General features: G+C 54.2%; 1 protein-coding gene and 1 long non-coding RNA gene across 3 annotated transcripts in view; one reads left to right on the top strand and one right to left on the bottom strand.

The window, feature by feature from the left end:
- Positions 1-14740, bottom strand: part of PRKCZ (protein kinase C zeta) — a 99181-nt gene extending 84441 nt beyond the window's left edge. The window contains exons 1-4 of the mRNA XM_020873859.2: positions 14636-14740; positions 10519-10640; positions 9513-9602; positions 9016-9066 (exon numbers count right to left, since the gene is read on the bottom strand). Coding sequence (XP_020729518.1) covers positions 9016-9066; positions 9513-9602; positions 10519-10640; positions 14636-14706 — 334 coding nt within the window. The 5' untranslated portion in view covers positions 14707-14740. The remainder of the gene's footprint in view (positions 1-9015; positions 9067-9512; positions 9603-10518; positions 10641-14635) is intronic.
- Positions 14741-15205: 465 nt separating this feature from the next.
- LOC139037469 (uncharacterized) lies at positions 15206-18328 on the top strand. 2 transcript variants are annotated; one of them, XR_011490314.1, is made up of 3 exons: positions 15206-15588; positions 17458-17662; positions 18059-18328. It is a non-coding gene; the product is annotated as an uncharacterized lncRNA (long non-coding RNA). The 2 variants fall into 2 exon arrangements; XR_011490313.1 differs by having other exon boundaries at positions 15206-17662.
- The last annotated feature ends 231 nt before the right edge of the window (positions 18329-18559 follow it).

The raw sequence follows: 18559 nt of genomic DNA, 5'->3' as shown, positions 1-18559 counted from the left end.
GACTGCAGTGCACCAGGCTTCCCTGTCCTTCGCCATCTTCCAGTTAGCGAAAGGAAACAATAAAGATCAGAGCAGAGATAAACAAAAGAGAATAGAAAAACAAAGGAAAATCAGTGAAACCATCAAAACTGATCACCTTTCAGCTAGATGGAAAAAAGAAAGGCTCAAATCACTAAAATCAGAAATGAAAGTGGGAACATTACTACTGATTTCACATAAATAAAAAGGACTGTAAGGGAGCACTGTAAACAATTGTATACCAACAAACTGGATAACTGAGACATGCACAAATTGAGAAATGCACAAATTCTGTGTTTCCTAGAAACAAAGAACCTACCAAGATTAAATCACTAGGAAACAGACAATCTGAATAGACCTGTAACCAGTTACATTAGTTGCCAGGCCGACTCATTGGAAAAGACTCTGATGCTGAGAAAGATTGAGGGTAGGAAGAGAAGGGGGTGACAGGAGGAGTTTGAGCAAACTCCAGGAAACTGAAGGAGAAGGAAGCCTGGCGTGCTGCAGTCCATGGGGTTGCAAAGAGTTGGACACAACTGAGCAACTGAACAAGAACAAATGACTAGTAAGGTGAATCAGTAATTAAAAAAAAAATAATAACCTCCTGACAAAGGACAGTCCTGGACCTGAGAGCCACGCTGGTGAATTCTACCAAACATTTAAAGAAGAACTAACACCAATCTTCCTTTTCCAAAAAACTTAAGAGGAAGGAACACTTCCTAACTTATTCCAGAAGGTGGATTTACCCTAATGCTAGAGTCAGACAAAGACACTACAAGAAAAAGAAGACAAAAGACCAACATGCCTTATGAAAAGTCCTCAACAAAATACTAGCACACCAAATCTAGCAGCATATTAAAAGAACTATACACCATGACCAAGTCAGATTTATTCCTGGAATAAAAAGACGAACAATTAATGCGACAAATCACATTAATAGAACAAAGGGGGAAAATTATCATTTCAATTGATGCAGAAAAGGCACTTGACAAAGCTGAAAATCCTTTCATGATAAAAATATTCAACAAACTAGGAACAGCAGGTACCTGATCTGGTTTTTTCTCATACTACCAATTCTGACACCATCTACCTGCAGGCAGTGGCAGATCCCCTACATTAAGGGCTCAATTCTACAAGACTGCCCTCCAGGTGTGGAGAAAAGGGAACCCTCTTACACTGTTGGTGGGAATGCAAATTAGTACAGCCACTATGGAAAATAGTGTGGAGATTTCTTAAAAAGCTGGAAATAGAACTGCCATATGACCCAGCAATCCCACTTCTGGGCATACACACCAAGGAAACCAGATCTGAAAGAGACACGTGCACCCCATTGTTCATCGCAGCACTGTTTATAATAGCCAGGACATGGAAGCAACCCAGATGCCCATCAGCAGATGAATGGATGAGGAAGCTGTGGTACATATACACCATGGAATATTACTCAGCCATTAAAAAGAATTCATTTGAATCAGTTCTAATGAGATGGATGAAACTGGAGCCCATTATACAGAGCGAAGTAAGCCAGAAAGATAAAGACCATTACAGTATACTAACACATATATATGGACTTTAGAAAGATGATAACGATAACCCTATATGCAAAACAGAAAAAGAGACTCAGATGTATAGAACAGACTTGTGGACTCTGGGAGAAGGCGAGGGTGGGATGTTTCAAAAGAACAGCATTGAAACATGTATATTATCTAGGGTGAAACAGATAACCAGCTCAGGTTGGGTACATGAGACAAGTGCTCGGGCCTGGTGCACTGGGAAGACCCAGAGGGATCGGGTGGAGAGTGAGGTGGGAGGGGGGACTGGGATGGGGAATACATGTAAATCCATGGCTAATTCATTTCAATGTATAACAAAAACTACTGTAATGATGTAAAGTAATTAGCCTCCAACTAATAAAAATAAAAAAAAACAAAAAACAAACAAAAAAAATAAATAAAAAGCTCAACTGGAAAAATAAATAAATAGATAAATGCAACACACACACACACACAAAAAAAAAAGACTGCCCTCCAACCCAACTACAGACACCAACCGCCAGTCCAGGCTAATGCCTGGGCTTCTGACCCACAGGATCAGTTCAATTCCGTCGCTCAGTTGAGTCCAACTCTCTGCGATCCCATGGACTGCAGCACGCCAGGTTTCCCTGTCCATCACCAACTCCCAGAGCTTGCTCAAACTCATGTCCATTGAGTTGGTGATGCCATCCAACCATCTCATCCTCTGTCATCCCTTTCTCCTCCTGCCTTCAATCTTTCCCAGCATTGGGGTCTTTTTCAATGAGTCAGTTCTTCACATCAGGTGGCCAAAGTATTAGAGCTTCAGCATCAGTCCTTCCAATGAATACTCAGGACTTATTTCCTTTAGGATTGACTGGTTTGATCTCCTTGCATTCCAAGCGCCTCTCAAGAGTCTTCACTACAGTTGACAAGCATCAATTCTTCAGTGCTCAGCTTTCTTTATGGTCTAACTCTCACATACATACATGACAACTGGAAAAACCATACCTTTGATGAGATGAACCTTTGTCAGCAAAGCAACATCTCTGCTTTTTAATATGCTGTCTAGGTCTGACTCACAGGCTACAGGCTCACAACCCCCTCCTCAATTTGATTAATTTGCTAGAGCAGAGCACAGAACTCAGATTATTTAGGAACAGCCAGAAGCAAGATGCACCAGAGGGTTGCGAGGCTCTCCAGGAGTCACTCCCCACAAATCTCCATGTATTCACTGACTGGAGAGCCTCGGTACCCCATCCTTTTGGGTTTTATGGAGGCTTCATCACAGAGGCATGATAGATTAAATCACTGGCCACCAGAGATTACTTCAACCTGCCCCCTGCCTCTCCCTGGAGGTCAGGTTCCAACCCTCTAATCTCTGGGTGTTTCCAGTGACCAGCCCCATCCTGAGGCTATCAAGGGCTCTACCCAGGATCAACTGCTAATAAATGACAAGACACACCTATCACTCAAGAGATTCCAAGGGTTTCAGGAGCTCCCTGCCATAAACCAGGGAGGAGGACCATAAAAACTTCTTATACCACAGGAGGAAACCACCTCAACACAAGAAATACTATATGCAAAAAAAACCCATAGGAAATACCACACTCAATGGAAAAAGGCTGAAAGCTTTTCCTCTAAGAACAAGACAGGGATGCCTAGTATCATCATTTCTATTCAACAAAGTACTAGAGGTTCTAATCAGAGCAATTAGGCAAGAAAAAGAGATAAGCAATAGCAACTGAAAAGTAAAATTATCTCCCTCCACATATAACATAGAAAACCCTAAAATTCCAAACAATGTTAGAACTAATAAACGAATTCACCAAAACAGCTTAACAGCTTGTCACAATTAGACAAAAGCCCATGCAGCAATGAAGACCCAGCATAGCCAAAAATAAATTATTTTTAGAAAAGAATAAAATACTTAACAATATTATCTAACAAGGAGGTGACAGACTTGTACACTGAAAACTGTTAACACAGTGCTGAAAGAAATTAAATGACATAAACAAGCAGAAAGAGATCTCATGTCTATGGACCAGAAGATTTAATATCGTTGAGACATCAATAAGTGTTAGTCGCTCAGTCATGTCCAACTCTTTGTGACCTCATGGACTATAACCTGCCAGGCTCCTTTGTCCATGGGATTCTCTAGGCAAGAATACTGGAGTGGGTTGCCATTTCCTCCTCCAGAGGATCTTCCCCACTCAGAGATCAAACCAGGGTCTCCTACATCACAGGTGGATTCTTTACAGTCTAAGCCAAGAAAGTCCCAATAATACTCACAGTAATCTAAAGAGTCAGTGTACTCCCTACCAAAATCCCATTTTTTTTTTTTTTGGCATAAAAACATCATAAAATTCATATGGTATCACAAGGGATCCAGAACAGCCAAAACAATCTTGAAAAAGAACAAAGTTGGAAGACACACCTCTCTGGTTTCAAATATTACTGCAAAGCTACAGTGATCTAAACTGTGGTGCTGCATACAGACAAGACATATGGACCAATGGGCCAGAACAGAGAGCCCAGAAATAAACCCTCACAAGTTCGGTCAAATGATTTCCAACAAGGGTGCCAGGACCATTCAATGGGGAAAGGACAGTCTTTTCAAGAAATGGTGCTGGGAAAACTGGACGTACACATGGAATAGGACAAAGCCAGAGCTTTATCTAACATCATGTGCAAAAGTCAACTCAAAATGTACCAAAGACCCTAAGAACCTAAGACCTAAGAACAAAGGACCAAAGACTCTCCACAGGGGATTTGGCAATGATTTCTCAGAAGGAAAGCTGTGAGAAACCTAGACAGCATATTAAAAAACAGAGATCACTTTACTGACCAAGGTCCATATAGTCAAAGCTCTGGTTTTCTAGTAGTCACACACGGATGTGAGAGTTGGACCATAAAGAAGGCTGAGCACCAAAGAATTGATACTTTTGAACTGTGGTGTTGGAGAAGACTCTTGAGAGTCCCTTGGACAGCAAGGAGATCAAATCAGTTAAAACTCAAGGAAATCAAGCCTAAATGTTCATTGGAAGGACTGAAGCCAAAGCTCCAATACTTTGGCCATCTGATGCAAAGAACTGACTCATTAGAAAAGACCCTGATGCTGGGAAAGATTGAGGGCAGGAGAAGAAGGGGGAAAAAGAGAATGAGATGGTTGGATAGCATCACAGATTCAAGGGACATGAGTTTGAGCAAACTCCAGGAGATAGTGAAGGACAGGGAAACCTGGTGTGCTTCAGTCCATGGGATTGCAGAGTCCAACACAACTTATTGACTGAACAACAACAAAACATGCAACAAAAGAAGAACAAATTGGAGTTCATGTAAATTTTATAATTTTGTCACCACAAACGAAGTAGGGAAAAAACCTCAGAACATGAGAAAATACTTGCAAATTGTGTATCTGATATGCTGAGTAGGTAGAGAACTTCTAAAACTCTACAACTGTAAAACAACCCAGTTCAAAGTGGGCAAAAAACTTGAGTAGACATTTCTCCAAAGAAATGGCCAACAAGAACTAAAAAGATGCTGAATATCACTGACCATCACAAAAACAAAAATCAAAACCACAATGAGATACCACCTAACATCCATCAGGAAGGGTACCATCAACAAAACAGAAAACAACAAGCACTGGCGAGGAACTATGCTGGTGGGCCAGTGGCTAAGACTTCACAACCCCAACGCAGGAGGCCCAGATTCCATCTCCCGCCGGGGAACTGGATCCCACATGCCACAGCAAAGGGTTTGCACACCCCAACTATAACAGGAGATCCCATGTTGCACAAGGAAGGTCTCAAGGGCAGCAATGAAGATTCCACACAGCCCAGAGAGACCAGTGTCAGAAACAGGATGAGCACTGGTGAAAACAGGGGGCAAGGAGAGCCACTGTGCACACTGCTGGCAGGATGGAAGGCGGTGCTGCCACCGCAGACAACAGTACAGCAGTTGCTCAAAAAATTACAAACAGAACCAGCACTGCTCTTGTTCAGTCACTAAGTCATGTCTGACTCTTTGCGACCCCGTGGAGTAGAGCACGCCAGGCTTCCCTGTCCTTCACCATCTCCCGGAGTTTGCTCAAACTCATGTCCATTGAGTCAGCGATGCCATCCAACCATTTCATCCCCTAACCTAGCAATTCCATTTGCATATATATACCCAAAAGAACTGAGAGCAGAGTCTCAAGGAGATATTTGCACACCTGTGTTCAGTTATTCAGAGTAGCTAAAACATGAAGTAACCCAGGTGTCCATGATCAGATGACAGATAAACAGACTGTAGTCTGTCCATACAACAGAATATGTCTCAGCATTAAAAAGTGAGGAGAATCTGACACCTGCTCCAGCACAAATAAACCCTGAGGACATGATGCTGAATAAAACAAGCCAGACACAAAAGAAAAAAATCCTGTATGTTCCCACTTCTAGGAGGTCCCTGGAGTCAAAATCATAGAAACAGAGAGTGGGGGGGTGGGGGCCAAGGGCTGAGAGTGGGATGGGGAGTGCGTGTTTCATGGGGACAGAGCTTCGGTTTGGGAAGATGAGGAAGTTCTGGAGATGATAGTGGGGATGGTTGCACAACAATGTGAATTTAATTAATATCAACAAACTCTATATTTAAAAAGTTAAGATGGTGAATTTACTCTATCTGTATTTCATCATTGTAATAAAAATTGGAAGAAAAAAGGAATGAAGTTCTGATACATGTTACAACATGGATGAACTTCAGAAATATCACAATCAGTGGAAAAAAGCCATCACCAAAGACCACATATCGTACATTCCGTTTCAGGCAATGTCTACACCAGGTGACTCCGTAGAGATGGTGCAGTCTGCTGGCCATCAGGGGGTGCAGAGAGGAGCTGTGACTGCTCGTGGGCTCAAGTTTTTCTTCCCAAACGCATTTCAGAAGCAGGGAGAGGTGGTGGACTTACCAAATGTCACCGAATTTGTTCAAAGTGGTTAAAATAGTAAGTTTTATGTTAGGTGTGCTTTACAGTTTTTTAAAAACCCGAGAGAACCGATTAAATTCAGGCTGTGGACGTACACAGAAGGGGCTTTGCTGCCAGGAACACAGGCCTGGCAGGTGCGACGTGGCCCTTCCGGTCAAATGTGCCCAGGCACCCCCGCAGCTGCATCTCTGCAGCATGTCCTCCAGTCACACCTTGTCACACCGTCAGCCCTCCGCATGGGGTCCTGATCCGGATCGTGACTGCCATTGATCCACTAACCTGACCCTTCTCACTGGCCACGGCCTTGGCAGTGAACACAGATGCAGGTGCTAGAATCACACCCATATCTGGGCCATGATGGGACCAGTGGGAGTCGTCCTGACTGCCCGAGAGTACCAGGGTGGGCCATCCTGACTGCCCAAGGGCAGCATCACAATGGAGCCGGATGAGAAGAACGCGGAGGAGATGCCAATTCTCACTCTCTGTCCGCTTTCCTCTCTGCCCAACCCCCCCACCCCATCCCCCGCAGCACTGCTGGAATGTTCCAACAACACCGAGGGGCCTGGAGCCTCGGAGCCGCCCCGGGTGAGCATCTCAAGGACCTGCTGGCAAGCAGAGACGGCACCACATTCCCCGAATACCTACACAGGGACATGGCCCTGACCACACGCTATCCCATGTCAACCTCCAGCAGAGACCCCGTGACCCCAGGTCACCGGGGTGCTTGAGTGCAGCTCCCACTGCCATCCCCTATGTGAGACCCCAGATGGGGCAGCGTCCACATGAGTGAGGATCAAGCCAGGAGGGCACCAATGTGGGGACAGAAAGGGCAGACTTGAGCCCTCAGGCAGCACAGCCACGGCCCTGAGCTAAGCCAACGGCTGGCTCCTGCCTCGGGGATGCTGAGATGCAGAGGTGCTGGGTGTCCCTTGTGCCCCGGGCCAGCTCTGGCTGCTGGAGATGGCTCTGGGCAGACAGCGAGCCAGCCTGTCACTGTGGCTGAGAGTCACCCACAGAGCACAGTGGAAAGGACCTCATCTCCAACAGGAACATCTCTCTCATTTTACCTTTCTGTGTGTCTGAAAACACAGGTGAGCTCTCCCAAGTGCGATGCTGCCCCTTCCAGGAGACATGGGCACCCGGGCAGGAGTCCAGGCAGGGGCAGCCACACGGAGATGAGGACCCCGAAACCCCTGTGCAGCCCACCCATCTCTGAGTCCCCCACGAACAGGCTCCTCTCTGGCCACCCACCCCACCCCCCAAGGTCCTGCTTTGACCACATCCTTGCAGGTTCAAGTATACTCACAGCAAAACTGCACATGCGCACAGGTGCCTCCCGTCAGCCCCTCCCACTCTGGCTGGAAAGTCTCACCTGCAGAACTGGCTACTGCCCCCCACCCCCACTTCTCAGGGTGACTCCCAGGCCTCAGAATCTCTAGGCCCCCTCCCCCTGCAGCCTCTAGCTTTATTTACCATAGTCTGACACCAGCTGAGACCTGGGGCTCCTCACATTGCCCTCACAAAAACTGCCCCTCACATCCACCCCCACGACCACCACTGGGGCAGTACCTCCTGCCAAGCCCTGGGCTGCTCCGGCCTCTTCAGGCTGCCTGCTCCCCTCCTGCCAGGATTCCACAAATCAAGATTCCAGCCTGCTGGTTTCCAGCCTTCTGGTTCCCAGCCTTGCTGGTACTCCTTCAGGGTCCCCTGATCTCCTCGTGGGACCCTGGGCCAGCCCTGTTCACCGGCCACTCCGACCCTCGGTCTCAACGACCCCCAAACCTCTCTTTAGCCCTGATTTCTCCCCTAAATCCAGGACTCACACACACAAGGGCCCACTAAATATCTCTGGGTGCACACAAACTCAGCCCGGCCTCTGCTGGAATCTGCTCCCACCCTTGCAGCACTGCTGCACCCAGAGCCCACCCAGGACGCTTGCCGGGAAAGGGGCTGAGCTAACTCCCCCCCGGCACCATGGCATGCCCTCAGCCCCATGCCAGGGGCCAAGCAGTCCTGTAAGCTTCTCTGTGCTCCAGTCAGTAAAGACTGCCCTGAAGGACAAGGTGGACCAAACTGCCCAGGGTCAGGGGCCTCTGGGGTGTGGTCAGAAGCTCTTCTCTGACCCACTGCCCCTGGGATCTCACCTTCAACCCACAGACCCTCCACGAAGGAGAATGGGGCCAGTATGAGTGGGGACAGATCACATGGGAGCCGCATCCAGCCAACCCAGCCAGGGTCCTGCCTGCCTGGGGAGGTCAGGGTGTTTCCGGATGTTTTCTCACGGCACCGATGACCAAGCCAACAACCTGTCCAATGGTGGCACTGGTGTCTGAACATGCTCAGCCAAGGGCAGGGGCACCAGTGAGAACCCCTCATGAGGCCACACCAGCTGCCCACTCTGCCCTCACACACTTCACGAGGAGCACTGAGTCCCAGGCCGCCAGGCTCCCATCCTCTCCTCCCTGGTGTAACAGACACATCAACCCACAACCAGGACATGTGTCATAGGAGGACGGTACTCACTGTCTTCACCCGGACAGGGCATGCCTGGCTCCTTGGGGATGCTCGGGAAAACTGCACGCAGAGAGAGCCAGAGAGAGTGAAGGTCAGTGACCACGTGGCCTCACAAGGAGCCCTGCACTGAGTCTGACTGCCCATGGAGCCCCATGGCCTGCTCTTGCCAGATGATTATCAAGGCAAAACCTTGGAAACCCTGCACATGGACGGGCAGTGAGGGCCGACCAACAGAACCCAGGCTTCCGTGTCCAGTGAGAGGACACCTTACTGACTCCTGGCAAGTAAGAGTGGTTCTTATCTGGGATGATAAGACCTAAGAGCAAAAAATAAAGCCAAATTGCTTCCTGTTCCACATTCTCAAATCCTCTGCATCCTAAGATCTTTTTTTTTTTTTCTTTTCTCTGCATCCTAAGATCTTAAACTGTGATCTGTGTGGCTTCCGGTCTGACAAAGTGCCCAAGTGCCCACCCCCACCCCCAGACCGCCCACTGGCTGGCACTGACCGTGAAGGGTGAGCCCTTCATCCTTGTGCTGACAGGACAGGCGGAAGGCCTCCTCCAGCTCCATCTGGGAGGACACAGTACAGGGGTCACCTAGGTGGACAAGAGACACAGCTGAGGCCACTGCAGGCCCAAGGCAAAGGGGTTCACGGGGGTGGGCACCCAACTTTGGAAGGGCAAAGTGTTGCTGCTGGTGACCAGCCGCCCAGGGCAGAGTTGGCTGGTCCCAGAGTGAGTCACCCCCCAACCCAAAGGCCCAAGTCAGAACCAACGAGCCCCAGAATGGCAATGAAGTCACCCACAGCTCCACATGGGGAGCCGAACTAGGCAGGTTTCCTGGCCTGGGAGAGAATGAGCACCCTTCCTATCCAGTCCTAGACCGGAAGGAAGGACTCCTTGCCTACTGAGGCTGGACAGGAGCACAGATGCTTGGACAGCCACAGCCAGGACAATGTGGCCTGGCTTCAGCGGGAAGGGGCGTGGCCAGAGGTCTGCCTGCCCCCACCCTCCTCCACTCCCATGTCCAGCCTGAGAGCTGGTGCGCAGGCTCTCCTGAACTGTCTTCCAAACCCTCCACTATCTCAGACATGTGTCTGGCTACAGGAAAGGAGGGAGGGAAAGGAAAAGAGAGGTGGACCCTAGGGCGCTGGCCACCCTCCCCTCCCCACTTCCCTGAGAAACCACAGCTCAGCTAGCAATCACCCACCAGAAAAACCCAGAACATGAGGAAGGGGGTCAGGAAGGTCAGGACCCACACAAAGTGGGGGGACTCCTGCAGCCTCTTCCTGGGGCCCAGCACCAGAGCTGGCCTTGTGGAAGGACAGCTGCCCCCAAGGGACCCTCACCCCCACCCCCTAGTCCCTCTGTGACCTGCCACAGCCTCTTCCCTGGAAACAGGAAGCTAGTTAATTTGAATCAGCGTAATCCCAAGACTGTCCACCTCCCCAGGGAAGGGGCTGCGCCCAGGTTTAGAGGGACACTACGTGACCACCACACCCCCCAGGCCCACCTTCACTGTCCACCCACTTAAGGGTGAGCGGGTGGCCCGGGTGCAGCCGGCACATCTCCCGCACCTCTGCGCAGAGCTCGTCGAAGGTGGTGGCGGAGTCCAGGCTGGTGATGAGGAGGTCCCTGGGCAGAGAGGACACACAGGTTTCACCAGGGAGCACGTTTAAGTCACATGAGATACTGATGATCAACTAACCAAGTTGCTGATCAAATACAGGAAGCTATGTTATCCCCAAGGGTATGACAGCTCCCCCTCAACCCCGGAACCACTGCCCACAGGCCATGTGAATTACAACATGAGTGCCCTGCAGAAACACCCATCCGGGCACCTGAACATGCCTCCAAGGGGCAGAGGGACAGGGTAAGGGGCAGTCACCCAGGAGGGGTGGGCACAACTGGACACAGAAGGTTCAGTTCAAACCCACAGGCCTCATTACATCGTCCCACTACCTCGATAGTGCCAACAGGGCCACACAGTATCCAGGGTATGGGACCTTTGAGAGGTGGGAAGTGGTGGGGGGTACAGGGAGGGCGAATAACTTATTACCCCAGTGCCACAGCCTCTTGAAACCCTGGAGAGACCATTCGACAATTCCTTTGGTAGGGCCACAACATAATTCCAGACCCAGTTTTTTTGGAAAACCAAGTCCCAGAATGCCACTGTCTTTTATCTTTTCATCCACACTTGGGATATAAAAGCTGGATGGCTGAAGACAACCCAGGGATTCATGGTCAGCCTTTGAGAATGGCCCTTAGAGGTAAGGCAAGTCAGCACCAGGGAACACTCGACTCCCTAGGTCAGGGAGGGAGGGATGTTCAGACCCCTCCATGCACTGTCCCCACATCACCTACCACCCAAAGCAAGGCTGGTGCTGACATGGGTAAACGTACGTCTGCTGAGACTCTGGGCAGGAATCACACAGGATACACTGAAGTTAGGAGGAAGTTTACCCACATCTGACACCACAAGGGTGGGAGCCTCTGAAAAAAGTTTTGAAATACTCCCAACAAGAGAAACACAGGGTCCCCTGAGCATTAACACCACTGGCTTCTGAATTCCATCAAACGTGTGTTGACAGAGCCTCTCCGTCCACCAGGTAACAGACCCAGGGCCACCAAGATCCAAGATCCATCTGCTGGGTGCCCATGGCAGCCCGTGTCCAGCCCATGGCTCACTCCCGAGGGGGTAGGGAGACACAGCTGGAACCCACCCCTTCTGCTCAGACCCTCAGCGCCCACCCCAGGGCCCCAAGCTCACCACAGCCTGTGGCATCTTGGCAAATGGGGAGACTGAGGCATAGAGGGGTCCCACAGTTCATCAGTGGGGGCCCCAGAGACCAAGCCTTCCCATGCCCACCACATCTCCCAGACCTCGTACCTGTGCCACCCGGCACACCCATCAGTCCCCATGCCATGGGGAGCTCTGGAACTGAGTTTGCCACCGCATCGCCTGATCTGTCCCTGCCCCATGACCCTCCCCCACAGTTCCACCCCCAGGGGGCAGCTCATCCCCCTGCCCCGTGCTTCAGGGCCTAGGGGTCAAGAGAATGGCTCCCCAGAGGTTTGGAGGCAACAGACAGCAGGTCGGACCCCTGGGCTCTGAACTCATCACCCAGTGACAGCACTTTAGCTCTTCCCTCCACCGCACAACCTGAGCACAGCGGGGAAAGGTCGTCCCACTCCCTGACCAGATCTCTGACCACCACCCCGAGCATCACCCCAAACCAGAATCAGGCAGCCTCTGGAGCAAACAGCTCAGACAGAGCCCTGGGCAGGGGCAGCACCCATGGGGCCACCCAAGCCTCACATGCAGCCCAGGCTTTGAGTTCTGGAAACCAGGCTTGAGCTGGAGAGAAGATCCAGCCAGGGCGTTTCTGTGATCTCAGAAAACCAGGCAGAGCAGGGTCTCCAAACTCAACACACATCACCCAGAAACCCCCCAAAACACAGGACACCCATGAGACTCCAGTGACCACACCCTCCAAAGGCCCCACTCGCGAGGGGGTGACCCTGATCTCAAGCTTCCGGAGGGCCTGAGGAGGAGAGGGGATGGGAAAGGGCGATCACAGAAGCCATTCTGGGGGGGGTCCCTAAAGACCCCTATTTTTAACAATAGCGTCTCCAGTGTATCTGACTCTCAGCTCCAGGCCTGGGTGCTTAAACAGAACCTCCCTCCACGGGCCACAGGGTAGGAACAAAATTTCACTTGGACCTCGGGGTTTGGATAAGTAAGCAAGGATTCTGGTGGACACTTTCTGGAGCCTGCATCAGGTCTACCATCCCTGAGGACTAAGTTTCCCAACCCAGGCCCCTCCCCAGGTGACAGTGTACAGCCTTTAGGAAAAGCACTGGGAAGAGAGAGGAGCTCAGACAGGGATGGGACAGTCAGCCTGGGGCAGAAACGAGAAAGGTGGACGCAGAAGGAAGGAGGAGGCATAAACAGGTGGGAGCCTCAGTGGGGCAGAAAGAAGAGGAATGAAGAGGGGGAGGGGAGGAAAGGAGGGGGCTGGGGAGGAGAGAGGAAGGGCGCAGGTTGGAAGGGGAAGAAGAGGGAAGAGTTTAGGGTGTGGCCTCATCTCCAGGAAACCAGACCCAACAGGTCACATTTCCCAAGGTAACCAAAGCGCTCTCCAGGGGCCCAAGCTTGGGGTGGATGGGGAGGGGTGGCTAAACAGGCTGCTAGGCCAGCACTCCCAGAGCACTGCCGGGACACCGGCCGAGTCCACCTCCCCCTCCCCTCCCCTCCCCGGGCGCAGACTGGAACTGGTCCCTGGGTGGAGGGCTGGGGGTCTGGTTTCCACCTGCCCTCTGCCTCTCCGGGTGTGGACTTCCTCTGGCTAAGGATCAGCTCTGATTTTCACAGTCAGTCACTAGTTGCTCAATCCCATGGTTCCGGACAGGAAAGAGGACTGTCTGATGTGTGACTGCCACCCCTCCCTCTCGGACAAGCAGAGGCCTGAGGCCGGGACCCAGCTGACACCTCACCAGCTTCAGTCTGCAGTCCACCTTGACAAGCCAGAAGATACGACCCCTCAACCTCTTCAGGTGGGATGGCCAGTCATCCCCCCCACAAATCCTTATTCTCTAAGGTACTGCCACCAATTCCCTTCCCACCACCCCATCCCACCCCACCCCCACGCTCCCAAGGTGGTCAGGCTGAGGACAGCAGAGAGGGCAGGCACAACCTGACCTACACCCCAAATAAAGTGTGCTCTCCAGGTCAAGAGCTGGGGTCCCCCAGGCCCTACAGCCCACCACCAAGTTCAACTGCAGGTGGCGTTCAGCTTCCCCACCCCCGCAGAGGTGTCCCTAGGGGCAGCCGCCGGATTTGGGGGCTCTTGGAGACCAACAGGAGCAGAAAGCTGCAACAGCCAAATAGCCTCATTCTCCTCCAGTCTCTTCGGGCACACCGCGGCACAGCGCTGCCGGCTGCAGCCTCCTCCATCCCCACCAGGGCTGTCCAGCCTCCAAGAATCCAGCGAGCGCTCCCGGGGCCGGTCCAGGGTTCTGGCCACTGACCCCTGTGGACGCCGGTTTGCCCCATTTCACAGGGAGGCAGGTCAAATCCAGAGCACCGATACCGGCCAACTTCCCAGGGAGAATGTCAACACGGGGCCCGGGGACGCGGAGAGTCAAGGTGCCCGTCTTCCGCGCCACGGGCCCCTCCGGGCAAGTTCCAGCCCAGGACAATCCTGTCGGGGCGGGGAGAGACCCGCTGACCCGAGAGGCAGCGGCGGTCGGAGCTGGGCCGGCGACTCCGAGCCGGGGTCGGGGCTGCAGGGCGGGCGCAGGCTGACCCAGTCCTGCCCGCAAGCTTTCCCGTCTGTGAAGTCCAAATGAGGCCGGTGCGCCCGCATCGCCCAGGGTAATCTCTAAGCGCTGGGGCGTCCAAAGCTGCTGGGACCCCCTGGGCCCGGAGGGGCCTCGCTGTCCCCGCCCTTCCACGCCACCGCCCGCTGCCCCGAAACCTCCGCCTCCCGATGCGGAGGCGGCACGGTCCCCGACGGCCAGTGAGGTCGGGGGCAGCTTCCTGCGCCCGGCTTTGCACTCGGCCGCGCGGCCTCGACGCGCACGCCCCCCGCCCCGGCAGAGCCCCGCCGTCGGGCGCTCGCGCTTACCCGCTGTAGTGCGCCTTTAGGCGGACACGGCCGCCGCTCCCGTCCATCTTGGGGCCCGTCCTGCTGGGCATTGCGCGCTCCGCCGGTCGCCGTCAGCGCCGCGCCCCGGACGCTCGGTCCATGGCGTGGGGCCCCAGCGGCCGAGCCGGGCCGCAGGTGGGGCCGACGGCGGAACGCGGAAGGGAGCGCGCGGCGCACGAACCGAGGGACACGGGTCCAGCCAACTCTAGAAACTTGGCGCTGGCGGGGCGGGGAGGGGCGGGGGCGCGGCCGGCGGGCGCGCGCTGCGGGGCGCGCACGGAGTCCAGCGTCAGGCCTCGCGGGGGCGGGGGGTATCCGAACATGGCCGACCCGAGGCCCCGCCGGCGGCCAATCGGCGGGGCGGGCGGTCCCGGGGCGGGGGCGGTGGCACCTGCGGCCAATGAGGGCGAGGTGGGGCCGCCACCTGGGCCAATCCCCGGGGGACCCCGCAGCTGCGGCCCAATGGCGGGGCGCGGGGCGGAATACCTGTCGGGCGGGGTGCGGCCCCACCTGCGGCCAACGGGAGCGCGCGTGGCCCGGCTCCGCCCGGCAACCTGCGCCCCCTGCCCGCCCGGCACATCTGCCCCTGGGTGCAGTGGGCTCCCGGGGCAGCAATTCCCAGGTGGGCTCCCGCGCTGAGCGTCTCAAGAACTTGGAAATACAGGTTCCAGCCCAGACTCGCTGAATTGAAACTCCAGCAGTCTGAGCTCACAGTCCGGGTAATTCAGGTGAGCGCGAGTCTGCGAGCTACCGGGCTAGGGGACAGCGGCAACGTGTCGCCCCTTCGACCATGGATTCCGAGCGGCGCTCGGAATGAGTGACGCGCGTTCGACCAGCTTAGAGACGGGGAGACAGACTGCAAAGAGCCGAGAGCCCGGCGAAGGTCACAGCCGGCAGGTCCGGACTCAGCGGCCCTCCTCTCAGTGCGGAAGGTTTGTCTACACTCGCTAGCTTTCTCCCTCTGCTCCAGTTCACTCCTCGGTCCGGGACAAAAGGGCTGCGTTTGTCCAGGCCGCCGGAGACCTTCACTTCTGAATCTACATCCTCTCTGGGTCTTACTAACTCCGGGCGTTTGTTCCGGACTGTCTCTTTGGAACGCTCTCCACGCCGCCACCCACCAGGTGCCTCTATCCTGGGCCCATTCCCCGTAACCTTGGGATGGGGTTTTCCCTAAGGAGCACGGCCTTAACTGGTTGCATCCACAGGTACCCAAATCTGCAATTTGTGGGCCCTCAGCCGGGTACCAGGTGCCCACCCGGGCTCGGGGATCTGCAGACTCGGCATTCCTGCCTCCCGGGCCAAGTCCGGTCCTCCCCTGGGCCAACCCGCTGTTGCCTGCCTCCTTCCCTTCCCCCACCGCCACCCCGTTGGCAACCTCTGACCGTCGCCTGCAGTCCTGGCTAAGCCCTCACAACTCCCTCCCTGGTTAGTGTGAGGCTTTCTCATTCACTCTTTCATTCCACAGACATTTCCTGGCGCCTCCCAGCACACGGTGCTGGGTGTCCCTGAAGAACCATGTCCTTATGGTCGTAGAACCTATGTCCTCCCTAGAGATGGACACACAAATCTGTTGACAGCCCACCTCTCTCCTAGTTAGGGTGGTTTGAACTCCCCATCCTAAAAAAAACAAAGCCCTCTCTATACCACACCCCTCCACCCACCTGCCCACTTCTCTGCTCTTCTTTACAACATAATCCCCCCCCCGCCTCCCCCCACAACTGTCTGCAGCCCAATCTCCACTTTCTCAGCCCTCCTCGTCCCCCACTGTCACCGTCAACTCCTGTGTTTTACACACACTGGCCAATTCTCTGCTTTTTTCTGAACTGACCCTGGCAGCATACTCACCCCTGAACACTGCTCTGTCCCACCTCTCCTGCACCTCCCTCTGCCGCTTCCTCCTGCAACCTGGAAATGCATCCCCACCACCTCTGCCTCAGTCTTCAGTGCTTCTCAGGCCCTTGAGCTGCTCATGTCCACTTAAGGCTCAAGATTCGTTCCCAAGCTTGATGGCCCCACTGGGCTGACCACATCCGCCCTGCCCCCGCCATCTCTCATCCCACCAGGCCTCCCTCAGATAGGCCCTTCTCCATCTCAGGGTGCCTACCCCTTCTTTTCCCATTCTCAGCTCAGAGTTCCCTGGTGCTGGGTGGTCACCTCCATTCGGTGATTATGTCCACTGCTGCCACCTGGTCCAGCTGGGATTTTTGCATCAGCCTTCTGTTTCCCTAAAACCTAAGTCCATCCGTGTCCATCTCTCTGAACGTAGGAGTTGCAGTGGTCCCGTCATCCTTAGGGACCCCGGGCCTTCCTGCCCTGTCTCCCACCAGCCCCATTCTGGTTCATCCCCACCAGCCCCCAGCTGCCTCTGCCTCCAGGCCTTTGTGTATATGGTGGCACTTTTGCCCAGACCCACACTTCCTTCCAGCGCCCACTTAACATTTCTGACACCCGTGTGAGTCTGCTCCCAGCCCTACCCCATGGGCATCCCTCCACGCCCACCACCGGAGGGAGCAGGAAGCCGCAGCCCAGGGGCGAGAGTGTGGGATACAGCCCCCAGCCCCCCTCTCCTGGCCCCATGGCCAGCACTGGAGCTGTGTCCCCTGGGCTATCGGCAGCCCAGCCTGGCATGTGGCCTTGGGCAAGATGCCCCACTGCACCCTCCCCCCACGTTCCTGCCCCAGAGTGGGATGGAGATAGAGGACGAGGGTTCAGTGGGTCCTGTCCTTGATGCCCACTGAAGGCAGCACTGGCCGGCCGGGGCCCTTCCCTGAGCACCATCTCCTGGACCTGCTCTATCCAAGGCTCCACCAAACACAAGAGCCCTTTCTAAGGAGGGAAGCCCTGACCACGATGGGATCCTCCGCATCCAAGTGGCCCCATGGATACTGGCCTCTGCCTGAAGACCTGAGTGCCATATGGGACCCTCCATCCAGGAGGCTGGAGGCTGGGGCCACCAGTCTTGGTGAGGAAGTCCAGAGGGGGCTGTCGCTGTCTGCTCAGGGCCAGGTGGGTTTGGAGGGTGGGGCCTCTGTTCTCCATGAGGGTTGGGGGAGGGGAAAGGCCTATTCTGGGATGGGGATCTCTGACCATAACCAGCCCCAGGCCCTGGTGAGGGTACATGGGTTGTCCAGAATGCCCAGAATGCTTCCCTGAGCCCCTCCCGCACCCCCAACAAGCTTTGCAAAACAACTCCAACCCGCCTCCAGAGGGTGAGGTCGCTGAGTGTCCCACCCCCAGGGCCTCGAGGGCATAGGGCTGGTCCCCAGTGAGTGACAGGCAGGTGTGCCTGCCTGGTGTCCACCGTTCACCCTGCATCCCAGCCGCAGGCTCAGGGTGTTCCAGTGGTTGGCAGGCTGGGACTCTATCAGCCTGAGTCACTGCTGTGTCCCACGTCTGGCACAGCTGGAGTGAACGATGAGTGAGTGGGTGGAGAACCCTTGGAAACTCTGAGGCCAGTTGTCCCCTTGGACCCTGGGTCTGTTCTGGGGATCACCTGCCAGCAGACTGCAGTGTGATGACATCATGAGAGGACTCGCCTGGCACCAGGGTGCGGAAAAGCAGAGACAGACCTGAGAACAGCCTGGCCGCTGAGCGCCAGTCCTTTTCACCTCTGGGCAGTTTCTCTGTTTCCCAATTTTCCACAAAGATCTCATAAACTTTCATTATCACAAACACGTATTATCTCCAAAGTGGAAAGTACAAAGGTGTGTTGTTTTTAGCTGGTTTTAAAAGTGACAGAGGCTCATTGTGGAGCTCTGACAGCAGTAGGTGCAGGCAGAGAAGACCTCCTCCCTGCCCTGACCCCCCTCCCAAACCCAACTGGGCCTTCTGCCCCTTCCTGTCACCTGGGACCCAGGGCAGGGCTGCTACATGTGCATCCCACCCACTGTGGGCCCTTTGGGA

The sequence above is a fragment of the Odocoileus virginianus genome, chromosome 11, assembly GCF_023699985.2.
Source record: "Odocoileus virginianus isolate 20LAN1187 ecotype Illinois chromosome 11, Ovbor_1.2, whole genome shotgun sequence".
Taxonomy (NCBI): Eukaryota; Metazoa; Chordata; class Mammalia; order Artiodactyla; family Cervidae; genus Odocoileus; species Odocoileus virginianus.
The sequence above is the reverse complement of the archived record's forward strand: the minus strand, read 5'-3'. Positions and strand labels throughout refer to the sequence as shown.